Source organism: Thalassophryne amazonica, chromosome 17 (genome assembly GCF_902500255.1).
Source record: "Thalassophryne amazonica chromosome 17, fThaAma1.1, whole genome shotgun sequence".
NCBI classification, from domain to species: domain Eukaryota; kingdom Metazoa; phylum Chordata; class Actinopteri; order Batrachoidiformes; family Batrachoididae; genus Thalassophryne; species Thalassophryne amazonica.
The window spans coordinates 21,691,447-21,706,783 of NC_047119.1; the positions used below are offsets into that span (position 1 = coordinate 21,691,447).

The window sequence follows — 15,337 nt, forward strand, 5'->3', positions numbered from 1 at the left end:
TTAATATTGTCCAAACAGAAAAGCCTTTTTGATAACAGCCTCTGTCAACTGATTAATGACATGCTGGGTGGAAACATAATGTAGTGCCCCCCATGACAGAAAAACCGTAGCACAGTTTAAAAAATAAACAGCAGCTGTTTTTAAACTGCACGTTCTGCTCCTCGTGGTATTGACTTTAATGTCCCAGGAGATTCCCTTGTCTGGCTACCATGTGTGCCAAAGATGAGCCCTACAAGCTCCTACACAACGGGGAGGGGAAATCATGCAAACTGAAGTCAAAAGGCAAAATTCAAGAAGTCACGCGTGTTCAAACCCTTTGCATTTGTTCTTTACAATGGCAACAACAAATCACAGTACTGCTAAAAATAATGAGGTCAAGCGCAGAAATGGGTATTTTTGTGTAGACGGCATGTGATAAAGATGACCAGCCTACACTTGGTGAGATAGAAAACATCCGAGAGACTTAAAATGAGTAACAAAATTAACAACAAAATCACAAAAGAATTTCATAAAAGTATACGAATATGGACAAGACATAAGCTGACAGGTTTGGAAGCAGAGGGACGTTACCTCTCCCACATACTACTCACCTGCCACATTGACAATCTCTGCAGTTGGAAAATAATGTGAGTTAAACAGTTACCCTCTGACACAAAACATGGAAAGACAGTTTTTGGTTTTATGTTGCTGGAAGATACACCAGTTACACAAACTGGAGCCAGATGAGATTACAAGCTTGTGTCTTCTTTCAGAGATACAAAACTATTATTACAGCTGAGTGTCCGGGACAAGTTTACTCACACTATTCACATAATGCAGCATTTAACAGCTGACTCCAGGCCTGGACAGAATATTTGACTTAAGCGCATTTAGGGTAAAGTTTGCCAAATTTTGTCTGTAAAATGAGAAATATTCTTCCTCAGGTCAGGATACCTGAAGCAGAACAGTTTGCATATGCAGATGCGCAGACTGACCTGGCTATAGGAGCGTTCTACCACAGTGCCAGCACACAGAACCTGAGACTGTGGCCCTGCTGTCTTTATGTCCTGCAGGTTCTGCTCCCGAATCTGGAAAAAAAATAATAAAGAATAAAAAAATAAAGAACAAATTTGGTAAGTTGATGAAGTTCACTGGGTTGGTTTAGGCAAAAGTCAAGGCTGTTGGTTACAAGGGCTAAGGGATGGTATTTTCAGTCATAGTTGAATCACACTTGGCACAGCTATGTAAATGGGTTCTGGAACTGCCCAGGCAAGTTCCAAGTTTGTCAGAGATCAGTCACTGGAATCAAGATCAATGTCATGTCTTTGATGGTGTAGTCATCCCTGGTCCTTTGGTCAATTTCTGCTAAACTTAATATGTTTAAGAAGGTCAACACTGAATGTGTCCTTAAAGGGCTAATTTTGGCAAAGGTTGAAGCCGTTTAGGCAAAGGAATTCAAATTTTCAATCCGCTATGGACCAAACCATATTTAGTTGGATTCTGGAATTGTCCCTGCAAGATCAGTCACATTTTGTTAAAGGTCAAGGTTTTTATAGTCAAGCTCAGTATCAGGCAGCTCAAAGGTCTTATTTTCATCCTGCCATGTACTGTGTTGTTTACAAGGTAATTCTACCTTCAACAAGGTCTTGTTCATGGTATACCGGCCAACCTATTTGCCATAGCCCTTGATGGCTTTCTCCTCACAGATACCATTACAAGCATTATCAATAAATGAATTTTTATGAGTTTGGGAGGTCCTGCGATTTATGTAAGAAAAAAGTTGTAGTAAAAGTAGCTTACTCTTGAGTTCTTTGTGCTATATAAAACAAAAGGATGTCAAAACCCAAACCCTCGTCCACGTTGTGACACCAGGATAATGGATCAAGAAGAGGATTGACTGTTGGGGTAAAATACTGTGGGGATCTTGTACGCCCAATGACCACTATGGTAACCATGAAGGCCCAACTGGAACCCTGAAAACAAGACTGTAAACAGGGCTCTGGTGAAACAAGACGTCCTCAATGGCAGATCAGGCAGAGGAAGTGATGGTTTGTAACCCAACGGCTGTGAAAGCAGATGAAGGCTACAGCAGGTCCTCAGACCCCAATCGTCTGGGATTTCCCAGCCATTGGACAAGGCTAAGGATCTGTAGAGAACCCTGTGTTTGTCAGTGTAGTGTGCAATGACATTCCCACGTTAAACAAACTCAAGCACAGGCAATTCTAGATTGACCCTGGATGTAGATATCCCATCTGGGAATTAATTAAGAGTCAGTCTTTCTCACCACCAAAGGACTGCCATAATATAAAACAAAATTAATTAGCCCATTAGCTTCTGCTCGCTAACGCAATGTTTGTATTGTAAATAAAAACATACAATGATTAAATTAATTTTGCTTCTTGTTACATGAAGGTGTAGCACCACATTTCAAGAATAAATGCAACACAGACTGGTGCAACATGTTATCCCCTCTTCAAGAGACATTTTTGGATAGCCGCCAATAGTACTATAGTGTAACTTATTGTCCAGAAAATATGGTACTTCTTCATCCCTCCAGTGAGTGATGTCACATAAGCTCAGTGATGCTATGAGATCCATGCCCAGAGGCAATGGAACAAGAGCCAAACCAGTCCTAACTGCACTGACCAACATTTCAAACAGACATCTTGATTTAGTGAATTTGTAAAAAAAAAGTGAGTTTGTAAAAATTAATCTGGGACTTTAGATGGTGTTTGATTCACGCAGCAAGGGAGAAAAGCAGTGGCACAAAAGCTATGCTTGGAAAATAACCTAAAAACCTTTACTGAAGTAAATAAAGAAAAAAAGAAAGAAAGCTGTGATACCTTATTTCTCATTTCCAGGACCTCTTTTGGGTTGGTGTTCAACGGGATGAACTGATTAGCTACAGCAGCCTGGCGAAGTCCATCGTCTTTTGTCCACTGTAAACACCACATCAAGTGTTTACAAAAACAAATAAATACAGATATAATGAGAAATATGAAAACCCAGGCACAGAACAAAAAAGATCAAGACAAAACACTAGGCAGGCTTCACAATACTAAAAACATGCTTTATAAAGTGAAATGGACAAACATGGATGATGGGGTTGACTGCATAGAAACAAAGAAACGAAAACAAAAGACCTGATGACACCAAAACCAATGATGATGACACAATGTAACCTCTATAAAAGACTTTTACTTAAGTGCAGGCAGTTTTAACATTACGTCGACATCAACATTTCGTTGGTATCGACCAGTAAAGTATATACAATCTACATTTTGATCGCTGTAGTCACAAAGACAAAACTCTAATTATTACTTGTTAGAGTGCCTGTGACTTTTGTTTGTAAGTTAACTGTGCAACAGATAAAAAAAAATGTAAACAGGCATTGTTACAGTATAACAGTATACTGCCAACATGACATAACCAATGTGCTCATTTAAGTAAACTTACTAGTTTGTTGCAGAACTGAATATTGTAGAAATCGAACGCTGATAGTAAATTGGTCAAATTTCACGTATTTTCAAACCTGAATTTTAGGCACAAGGGATGGTTTGTTTATCTTCCCCAGTTCCCTCGCATTAAGAGATTTTGAAATACCAATGTGTCCATTGACGCTGCTACAGATACTTTGCCCATGTCAGAGAAGAAGTAAATGCTATAGGCCCTTAGACTCATTGGCGTCGATGCTTACCCTGGATACAGTAGCATGAAGAGGATAAGAGTCTACAACTCCCCTTGGCTGAGATACCAGTCCATTGCAGCTGGTGATGGCCAATACCCATTTACAGCTGGTTGCACTGGGACAAAGCAGATGATGTGTCTTGTCCAAGGACACACCAAAGTAGCATGACTTGGACTTGAAGCCATATCGGTAGCTTAACTCTTTATCCCACCAAAGTACCTGCTCTTCTGTTTATGTTACATCATGTATATACAAAATAAATAATTAAGCCTTGCCACCATGAGCCATTTTTCTTTTCGATAACGTCAATCATCTGTCAAAAGTGTGCATGAAGCCGCAGAATCAGGTGAGCTAGCTTTTGGTCTATAGCTTTAAAGCTATTTCTATTCAAAGCAATATTGGTATTAATTAGGAATACGGCACCCGTTCCTAGTGATGATCAGAAAACCTTACAAACAGTGCGCAGTATAAAAACCATTTTCATCATCTTTGATTAGAATTCAAAACTAGAAACAAATTGAAGGAGCACAATAAAAATCAACTGAAATCATCACAGAATGAGACATTAACAAGAGAAAAGAAAAAAGCAAACAGGAGGGAGGACTTGTGGGGGGGCAAGGGGGGGACGGCAGGATGGCTGACTGAGACGATGAGGCTGGCTTACGAAGCGAGAGTGGCAGTGAGGGGTGAGCTGGCATCACCAAAGTCATTTTCCCAGGCTAATACACAACAACATGAACAACAGAGATAAGAGAGGAACAAACCCGAAGACACTCTCACGTTGGGACAAAATAAATAAGACATAAAAAAAAAAAAAAAACCTAAATTATAATATGCGTATCTTTCTCTCCAGAGGATGAAACCGTACTTGACCAATTATTATTATTATTATTCTTTTTTGTTTGTTATAAAACCCCTCATTGAATACTTTTTAACCTGGTAATGCTCAGCAGCATGACTGAAGAAATTAAATCAGTCCACATTTGTTGCACCAAGCTGAATGGGCAGCGAGTGAACACAGAACTCAAACCTTCATGCAAATGTTTTATCTTTTGACACTAAACATGTAAATTAGCTGTGGAAAGCGTGAGCTTGTGACGTCATTCAACTATCTATTTGAGCCTGGTTCAGGGTTAGACATGGGAGGATTTCTGGATGTGCGTAGCTGGGTTGGGTTGGTTGAATATGGGATGAACATATGAACACGATATACTCACTGAGAGGAAGTCTCACAACACAACATTTCCTACTTTCCCAACAGGAGATAATTGATTTAAAGTCAGGATTTTTTTTGGTTTGTTTTTTCTCAACAAATTCACTCATGCAAGTAGGGGGCTTCAAAAAGGACCATTTTCCAACTCAAAAGTCATGAACAAACATGGCAACTGAAACGTATAACTGAAGAAAGTTGCCACTGTTTGGGGGGAAAATTAAATAAGAAAAGCAGGCTGCATAACTGTTCATACCAAAAACAATAATAAAAAAAAAATCCTGTTTTGCCCTGTATAATTCTGACCCTTCTCATTACATATTAATAATGCATCTACATTGTCTACTAAAATGTGCCAACTTCCTCATGGGGATATGGGAAACTGGAGCTGAGATTTGACTTGTTTTCATCTAATGAAATCCTTTCCTGCTCCACTCTGGTGGTGCAATAAACAAATGTTGCATGGTTCAATCACAGCCACAGAAGCCTGTAACTCCTTCAGAGTTGGCATCAGTGTCTTGGTAGCTTCCCTCATGAGTTTAAAGGTTCCATAAATGACAGTTTACACATAGTATAGCAACCAGAAACTATTTTCTAATAAGTAAACATTTCTTGGCTAAATAGCATTCTGTGCAGAATATGAAACAATACTCCATCTGTACTCTGCGCTTTTCCATCAAATGTTTACATTCTTGGTCTGGTTGCACGAGCATATTTATTGCATGAAATTTCAGTGTGTGCAAGTTTAGTGCATGCAAGTTCTAGTACTACTACTACTCTTGCCCCTCTCCCTGTTTATAGACAGCAGTGTTCACTGCATGAATGTTCAAGTTTTGTCTAGGTGGAAATTGCAGCCATTTTCAAAAAATAATCAAATAAATAAAAAATTATCATATGTAATAGCTAGAATTCCTGTGACCAAGAATGCAGTCAAATTACAATCAAAGTTATTCTGACTTTTCCTGTATAGAGAGCCGTTAGACCTGTTGACAACCTCTAACTGACCGTTTTGTTTGATGCTTGTTGAGTGATTGAGAAAGGAAACTGTTCTGATGGTGAAAAACATGTGCAACATCTACCAGCAGGAGAAAAAGAAAATAGTAATTTAGGGCACTTCTAAAGCCCTTGAATTAAAGCTCAAAGTCTACGCTGCCTTCACATTTGTTTCATATCAACACCACTGTGGAGGTGTGCAGAGGCAAAAATCAGTCACTGTCCGAATACTTGTGGTCCTGTGTATGCTAATGAATTCTTATGAGACTTCCAACAAATAAGCCCCCCCCCTTCTTTTACAGCTGTTGCTAATCCAGCATTATATCTTACTATGTTTTAATTTTTTTCTTCATTTAATTATAATGCAACAAAATTGACCAACTTCAAGATGCAGCGGCAAAGCCATAGGTGAATATTTAAACAGTGTCGAGTCTATAAAGCATTAGAGCAGTTGGCAGCATCCCCGCTTCTTGCCGCATTCACCCGCCCACTTCGGGAGGTCATGCCACGCCCCAGCTGCTCGCTCCTCTGGGAAAAACATTAACACCAACAACGCATTTCACTACAACTACTCATGCAGTGGGACATGCTGTGGGCAGCTGGCCTGGACTCCTGACGCACGCCAAAGAGAACTGAGGGTTAAAAACAGGTGCAAAGTGCCAATAATCAGTCACCTGTTTGTAATACAGGAAATTAAGAATATTAACTGCTTTTGGTTGAAGGATTAATGGGACATCTTCTCTTTCACGGAAAAGCTGTCACAAGTAGCAGTAGAACATCAGTTTTCAGCATCAGGATGCAGACCACCTACCCATTTCCACCACCAAGGTAGTGGTAAAAGTCTATACTATGAACAATAAGGTTGGCACAGACCAAGCAGTTGGTTATACAGCTTGGCACGCAGACACCGGACGAGAGAGACTGCAGCAAGGGTTTGACGTGATCATGTGTTATGTTCGTCCACACCTTAGGCTTGGACTTGGGGCTGCCGCCTTCGGGCCCGTCCTCATAGGGCTCATCGGGCCGACCGCTGGCATTGATCCAGCGGGTCTTGTCACGCTGGCCACACTGGAAGCTGTGTTTCAGTGGGGAGCGTGCACCTGAGTCACTGTCCTCCCCGTATGAGTAACCACCGTGGGAGGAGGGAGGGATCTCCACGTCACTGAACTTTTTAGATTTGTCTCGTAATGCCGGGCAGCGGTAAGGATAGCCTGTCCTATAGCCCTGAGAAACACAAGGACAACAGCTCAGTTTAGAAGATGATAAATACAGTGGTCCCTCGTTTATCGTGGGAGTTACGTTCTAAAAATAACCCGTGATAAGCGAAATCCGCGAAGTAGTCAGCGCTATTTTTTGCAATTATTATAGATGTTTTAAGGCTGTAAAACCCCTCACTACACATGTTATACACTTTTCTGAAACAGGCATTAACATTTTCTCACTTTTCTCTCCTGTGTAAACACTCTCTTTTTTTCTTCTGGGCGAGAAGATTATAAACAGACACACGCAGAACACAATGCGCGTGCTCTCCCTTTGCTCACTGCCTCCGGGGGCAGGGATGCGGGACCCGCAAAGAATCCAAGTCCTCTCTTGGTGGCCACGGAGCTCTGCGGCTGCGGTCAACATCCGCATCAAAACAGTGAGCGTAGTCTCTGGACCTGTTGCCAGATTTGGCGCAGTTCCACACAGCAGAGAGGAGGTGAGTGGCCTGCTGCTGTGTTTACCAAGCCCGCAGAAAGCGCACTGGAGGCAGTGAGAGCAATCGCGGTGATGCCGATCAATGCCAGCGGTCGGCCCGCCTGATACGCAGAACACAATGCGCTGTTAAAACAAACAAACAAAAAAATCATGCAAAATTGCACAAAAAAAAAAAAAAATCCGTGAAACTGCGAGGCCGCGAAAGGTGAACCACGTTATAGCGAGGGACCACTGTACTGTAAGAGCCAATAGTAAATTAATACTACTAACTCATTCAACCAATTTTAAAATGACATTTCTCCTACCAGGTTATCCAGCATTCTCATGAAAGCCTCAAACTCCTGCTCCCCGACTTGCCACTTGGGGTGTGTAGTGGACCCATCACCGGCTGGCTCAGGGACTCGTGGACGTGCCTTATATTTTGCCGGGTTGAGCATAACCAGATTATCTGGCCCTCCAGCGCTGGCCAGCGTTCGCACCTGAAAGAAACGAAAGGGGAGACAGACAGACAGAACACAGGCATACCAAGAATACAAAGGGGGTTGGACATGGACATGAGGACAAAAGCAGACACAGATACACAAAACACACGGAGACAGAGATGAACATGTACATGTATAACGGTGTGGAGAGACAAGGGACAAAGACAATAGTTATAACAAATGAAGACAAACATGATCACAAAACCAAATGAATTTTTTTTTTTTATAACATTATAAACAGGTATAAAGTGAAGGTCTGTTTTGCACAAATGCATCAATACAGCAGACAGACAAAAAATGCTAAACAGTCGCATGGAGTTAGAGCTAATAATAATGTTCAATCACATAACAGCTATAAATTAGTAATTTGTGTATGTATGTTTCTGTGTCCAATGTCATACCTGGATCTCACAGGCAGTGACTAAGTTATGGATGTAATAAAAAGCTTCCTCCACTGTTTCACCCATAGACACCAATCCATGATTTCTCAGGATTAGAACCTGCAGCAGAGTCAGAAGTTGGACTTGGCAAACAAACAGGACACAGTCCAGCAAACATAAAACAAAAAAATGCATTAATGTTTGGTGGAAATCACAATAAATCAGGCACCAGTTGGGCTGAGAACAGTACAGCAAAATTCTACATCTTTCTTTTCTTTTCACACCTACAGTAGTGTTCAGAATAACAGTAGTGCTATGTGACTAAAAAGATTAATCCAGGTTTTGAGTATATTTGTTATTGTTACATGGGAAACAAGGTACCAGTAGATTCAGTAGATTCTCACAAATCCAACAAGACCAAGCATTCATGATATGCACACTCTTAAGGCTATGAAATTGGGCTATTATTAAAAAAAGTACAAAAGGGGGTGTTCACAATAATAGTAGCATCTGCTGTTGACGCTACAAACTCAAAACTATTATGTTCAAACTGCTTTTTTAGCAATCCTGTGAATCACTAAACAAGTATTTAGTTGTATAACCACAATTTTTCATGATTTCTTCACATCTGCGAGGCATTAATTTTGTTGGTTTGGAACCAAGATTTTGCTCATTTACTAGTGTGCTTGGGGTCATTGTCTTGTTGAAACACCCATTTCAAGGGCATGTCCTCTTCAGCATAAGGTAACATGACCTCTTCAAGTATTTTGACATATCCAAACTGATCCATGATACCTGGTATGCGATATATAGGCCCAACACCACAGTAGGAGAAACATGCCCATATCATGATGCTTGCACCACCATACTTCACTGTCTTCACTATGAACTGTGGCTTGAATTCAGAGTTTGGGGGTCGTCTCACAAACTGTCTGCGGCCCTTGGACCCAAAAAGAACAATTTTACTCTCATCAGTCCACAAAATATTCCTCCATTTCTCTTTAGGCCAGTTGATGTGTTCTTTGGCAAATTGTAACCTCTTCTGCACGTCTTTTATTTAACAGAGGGACTTTGCGGGGGATTATTGCAAATAAATTAGCTTCACACAGGCATCTTCTAACTGTCACAGCACTTACAGGTAACTCCAGACTGTCTTTGATCATCCTGGAGCTGATCAATGGGTGAACCTTTGCCATCCTGGTTATTCTTCTCTCCATTTTGATGGTTGTTTTCCGTTTTCTTCCACGCATCTCTGTTTTTTTTTTCTCCATTTTAAAGCATTGGAGATCATTGTAGATGAACAGCCTATAATTTTTTGCACCTGCGTATAAGTTTTCCCCTCTCCAATCAACTTTTTAATCAAACTACGCTGTTCTTCTGAACAATGTCTTGAACGTCCCATTTTCCTCAGGCTTTCAAAGAGAAAAGCATGTTCAACAGGTGCTGGCTTCATCCTTAAATAGGGGACACCTGATCCACACCTGTTTGTTCCACAAAATTGACGAACTCACTGACTGAATGCCACACTACTATTATTGTGAACACCCCTTTTCTACTTTTTTTTTTACTAATAGCCCAATTTCATAGCCTTAAGAGTGTGCATATCATGAATGCTTGGTCTTGTTGGATTTGTGAGAATCTACTAAATCTACTGGTACCTTGTTTCCCATGTAACAATAAGAAATATACTCAAAACCTGGATTAATCTTTTTAGTCACATAGCACTACTATTATTCTGAACACTATTGTACATGAGCAGAAAAAGCTGTGCTATGACTCTCAAACTGTGCTACAAAAAAACCAAAAACAAGAGGCACATGAAGCGCCCCTGGTGGGACTTCAAATGCCACCTGAAACGCCGGCAAAGAGATCCCGTTTGGCATGAAGCAGTTGATGTAGCAGATTACTTATTTAGCTCCATAAACTCTCCACACAATCTGTAAATTTGGCACTGTGAATTCTGGGAAACAAAGTCAGTTAAGTTCCTTCGGCTGCTCCCTTGTTTGCACTCAGGGTTGCCACAGCAAATCCAGGGTGGATCTGCATGTTGAATTGGCACAGGTTTTACGCCGGATGCCCTTCCTGGCGCAACTCCAGATTACATGGAGAAATGTGGCAGGGGTGGGATTTGAACCCGGAACCTTCTGCACTGAAACCAAGCGCATTAACCACTTCCTCCAAATAAACTAGCTAAAGGAGAAAAATCAAGAAATGTGTTCATAATGACCCCCAGTATTGTTGCACAGCATGCTAGCTCCCAAGTATGGAAACCATGCAAGATGGGATATGAAACTGAAATGATCATTGTAAAATCCAACATGTGGACATTCAACTGAATCCCTTACAGTGTTACACTATGTCTCGCCCTATAAAACTGTGGCAATACCCACATTTTCCATATGTGGATTCAATGAGGTGGGCAGTCGCAACACTACATAAATTCTTCCCACCCAATAAACCACATTCAGTAGCTAAAAAGACCTCTGGCGAAGAATGTGATTGATAGAGAACCTTCTGAGCTACTCAAATTTTCCAGCAGGTGTTTCCTTCTCTTCAGTGTGATTGCAGGTTCAAATGCGTCTAGTTTATAGCAGCTTTAGTAATCATGATTGAGAAGTTCAACAGAAACGTATAAACCTGTCATTCAGAATGTAATAGCTGGATCTGATCAAATGAATTTCAGTCAAAAATGCCAAATGTGGCGCAATCTATATAATCACTAAGATTTACCTCTATAGATGTAAAATTTGTGGGTATGCTCATCAATTTCATAGTGAAGTAGGATCATGATCACATAATTGCATGGTTTCATGCAATTTACGTATTTTACAATGAAGGAAGGGAGTGAAGAGATTACGAGGTCGGTGGAAATTTAAAAAGCATTAAAAAGCATAATGTTTCAATTACTGGCAATAATGCAATCAAGATTTGATGTGAGTCACCAGTCTCTGTTGCACACTCTTGTCCACACAAGACAGGAAATGAGGCACGCACAAGGAGATGGTGTTATTTCGCTGCTTGTCTGTCCCTCCCGCTGCAGTCAGAGCAGCAAAACTAGAACAATGTGGATCAAGTGTTAAACTGAAACTGCCTGTGGGGAAAAAAAGGAGCTACTTTCTACACATGACTAATCGGAGTGTTTAAGCACGTAAACGTGTTTATCTGATTATTTTTATTAGTCATGTAGACGATACATGTGGATTCACTGATAAGAATAAGTCCATTCAGATTGGCATTGTTCATATAAACATACAGTAGGCTGCTTTCTTAAAGAAGGTTTTCAATTGTTTTTGCTTCAAGTTCTAAATATCTCCCACACAACTGATTCAGAACCTTCACCAATAAAGAAGTTCTTGATCAGGAAGAAACAATATGTGCATCAGTAGTACTTTGCTCTACAAATTGGGAGCTGTCCTTATTGAAGGACATTAACCTATAAGCCCAAGTATTAGCTGCAATCAGAACAAATATTTAGTAAAACAATGAGATTTCATGTATACGAGGGCTGTCCATAAAGTATAGGTCCTTTTTATTTTTTTCAAAAACTATATGGATTTCATTCATATGTTTTTACGTCAGACATGCTTGAACCCTGGTGCGCATGCGTGAGTTTTTCCACGCCTGTCGGTGACGTCATTCACCTGTGAGCACTCCTTGTGGGAGGAGTCGTCCAGCCCCTCGTCGGAATTCCTTTGTCTGAGAAGTTGCTGAGAGACTGGCGCTTTGTTTGATCAAAATTTTTTCTAAACCTGTGAGACACATCGAAGTGGACATGGTTCGAAAAATTAAGCAGGTTTTCGGTAAAAATTTTAACAGCTGATGAGAGATTTTGAGGCGATACTGTCGCTTTAAGGACTTCCCACGGAGCGAGACGTCGCGCAACGCTCTCAGGCGCCGTCCTCAGCCTGTTTCAAGCTTAAAACCTCCACATTTCAGGCTCTATTGATCCAGGACGTCGTGAGAGAACAGAGACGTTTCAGAAGAAGTTGGTTTCAGCATTTTATCCGGATATTCCACTGTTAAAGGAGATTTTTTTTAATGAAAGACGTGCGGGCGGATTGCAGTGTCGGCTCGCAGCCGCCGCGACGCTCCGCCACAGGAAAAACACCTCTGTTGGAAGCCTTAAGGACAAGTTGGAACATGTCCAGCTGTTAAACAATTTCTCATATACTCACTCCACTGAAAGCCATCAAAAGCCGCCTGGATTTTACAAATGGTTATCAACATGGAGGTGTTTTTCCTGTGCCGCCGCACCGCGTCGGCTGCGTCCCGACGCGCGAACCCGTCCTTAAAGCGACAGTATCACCTCAAAATCTCTCATCAGCTGTTAAAATTTTTACCGAAAACCAGCTTAATTTTTCTAACCATGTCCACTTCGATGTGTCTCACAGGTTTAGAAAAAATTTTGATCAAACAAAGCGCCAGTCTCTCAGCAACTTCTCAGACAAAGGAATTCCGACGAGGGGCTGGACGACTCCTCCCACAAGGAGTGCTCACAGGCGAATGACGTCACCGACAGGCGTGGAAAAACTCACGCATGCGCACAAGGGTTCAAGCATGTCTGACGTAAAAACATATGAATGAAATCCATATAGTTTTTGAAAAAAATAGAAAGGACCTATACTTTATGGACAGACCTCGTACATCCTGCTCATCAGTGGTACCTTGCTGTTTGGCCCCAGATTCCTCTGTATAAGAACTTTTTCTTCATCATCCACCAGAATACCATAGTAGTCATGGTAGGACACCTCACCCAGTGCCAGTGCCTCAGGCGAGATGGGCAACAGGCCACACTTCATGGATGACACCTGCAACAAAACAGAACCACTCAGAAACATCAGACTACAGTGTGTCAACTGCAAATGTTTGTAAAAGTGTGTGTGCATGCAGCAGCCCTTACCGCAGCACCTGCTGCTGTGTGGAAATGTACGATGCACTTGACATCGGGCCGGGCAGCGTAGATGGCAGAGTGGAGATTGAAGCCAGCCTTATTGACCCCAAGGTTGGTGCTGCCCCGGTCCACAATCTCACCTTGTAAGTTTATCTTCACCTGCACGACAGAACAAAACAAGCCAACTGTTACTCACAGCTACAAACTAGTGACTGTTTCTGACATTTGGTTTATTTAATCATAAATATGTACTGAAGTAGCCAAGAGAATTTTGAAGTAGCCAAGAGGTAAAGAAAAAAAGTGGCGCTCTGAGGCTGTACAAGGTATAACTACTTCTTAGCTGATATGACTCAGATACAGACGGCTTTCGGTGACGATGCTTTGGGCATCACACAGATTAAGGAGCGGTACAACCAGTTTAAAGACATCCACACAACGGTGGACAGCGAGCCACGATCCGGTCGGCCATCAACATGCTGAAATGACCAGATCATTTCTAAAGTGAACGCTGTGGTGAAGCGGGACCGTCGTGGACTGTCCGAGAAATTGCAGAAGAGGTGGACATCAGCACTTTTTCGGTACATTCCAATGTGACAGAAGATTTGGACATGAGTGGCTGTGAAATTCATGCTGCTGCTAATGGCGGAGCAAAAGCGCCTCTGTGTTGAAGTCTCACAGGACATGCTGTGACATGCCCACCTCTTCCACAATTTCTCGGACAGTCACACGACTGAAACGTCACCAAAAGCCTTCTGAATCATCCGAATGGTTTCCACCTGGCTGTCGCCCAGTGTCTGGCAAAATTTGATTACACACACACACACACACACACACACACACACACACACACACACACACACACACACACACACACACACACACACACACACGAGGGCTGTCAATAAAGTATAGGTCCTTTTTATTTTTTTCAAAAACTATATGGATTTCATTCATATGTTTTTACGTCAGACATGCTTGAACCCTCGTGCGTATGCGTGAGTTTTTCCACGCCTGTCGGTGACGTCATTCGCCTGTGAGCGCTCCTTGTGGAAGGAGTCGTCCAGCCCCTCGTCGGAATTCCTTTGTCTGAGAAGTTGCTGAGAGACTGGCGCTTTGTTTGATCAAAATTTTTTCTAAACCTGTGAGACACATCGAAGTGGACATGGTTCGAAAAATTAAGCTGGTTTTCGGTGAAAATTTTAACGGCTGATGAGAGATTTTGAGGTGATACTGTCGCTTTAAGGACTTCCCACGGAGCGAGACGTCGTGCAGCAGTCCCAGGCGCCGTCGTCAGCCTGTTTCAAGCTGAAAACCTCCACATTTCAGGCTCTATTGATCCAGGACGTCGTGAGAGAACAGAGACGTTTCAGAAGAAGTCGGTTTCAGCATTTTATCCGGATATTCCACTGTTAAAGGAGATTTTTTTAACGAAAGACGTGAGGACGGGTCCGCGCATCGGGACGCAGCCGGCGCAGTGCGGCGGCACAGGAAAAACACCTCCGTGTTGATAACCATTTGTAAAATCCAGGCGGCTTTTGATGGCTTTCAGTGGAGTGAGTATATGAGAAATTGTTTAACAGCTGGACATGTTCCAACTTGTCCTTAAGGCTTCCAACGGAGGTGTTTTTCCTGTGGCGGAGCGTCGCAGCGGCTGCGAGCCGACGCTGCAATCCGCCCGCACGTCTTTCATTAAAAAAATCTCCTTTAACAGTGGAATATCCGGATAAAATGCTGAAACCGATTTCTTCTGAAACTTCTCTGTTCTCTCACGACGTCCTGGATCAATAGAGCCTGAAATGTGGAGGTTTTCAGCTTGAAACAGGCTGACGACGGCGCCTGGGACCGCTGCACGACGTCTCGCTCTGTGGGAAGTCCTTAAAGCGACAGTATCACCTCAAAATCTCTCATCAGCCGTTAAAATTTTCACCGAAAACCAGCTTAATTTTTCGAAACGTGTCCACTTCGATGTGCCTCACAGGTTTAGAAAAAAATTTGATCAAACAAAGCGCCAGTCTC

The 15,337-nt window shown here is 42.0% G+C and overlaps 1 protein-coding gene across 8 annotated transcripts in view; it reads right to left on the reverse strand.

The window, feature by feature from the left end:
* Positions 1 to 15,337, reverse strand: part of add1 (adducin 1 (alpha)) — a 78,211-nt gene that overhangs the window by 16,376 nt on the left and 46,498 nt on the right. For all 8 annotated transcript variants that reach the window (XM_034192631.1, XM_034192630.1, XM_034192633.1 and 5 more), the window contains exons 6-12: positions 13,331 to 13,480; positions 13,095 to 13,238; positions 8,452 to 8,550; positions 7,874 to 8,047; positions 6,744 to 7,094; positions 2,823 to 2,918; positions 975 to 1,067 (exon numbers count right to left, since the gene is read on the reverse strand). In XM_034192631.1, the coding sequence (XP_034048522.1) occupies positions 975 to 1,067; positions 2,823 to 2,918; positions 6,744 to 7,094; positions 7,874 to 8,047; positions 8,452 to 8,550; positions 13,095 to 13,238; positions 13,331 to 13,480 (1,107 nt within the window). The remainder of the gene's footprint in view (positions 1 to 974; positions 1,068 to 2,822; positions 2,919 to 6,743; positions 7,095 to 7,873; positions 8,048 to 8,451; positions 8,551 to 13,094; positions 13,239 to 13,330; positions 13,481 to 15,337) is intronic.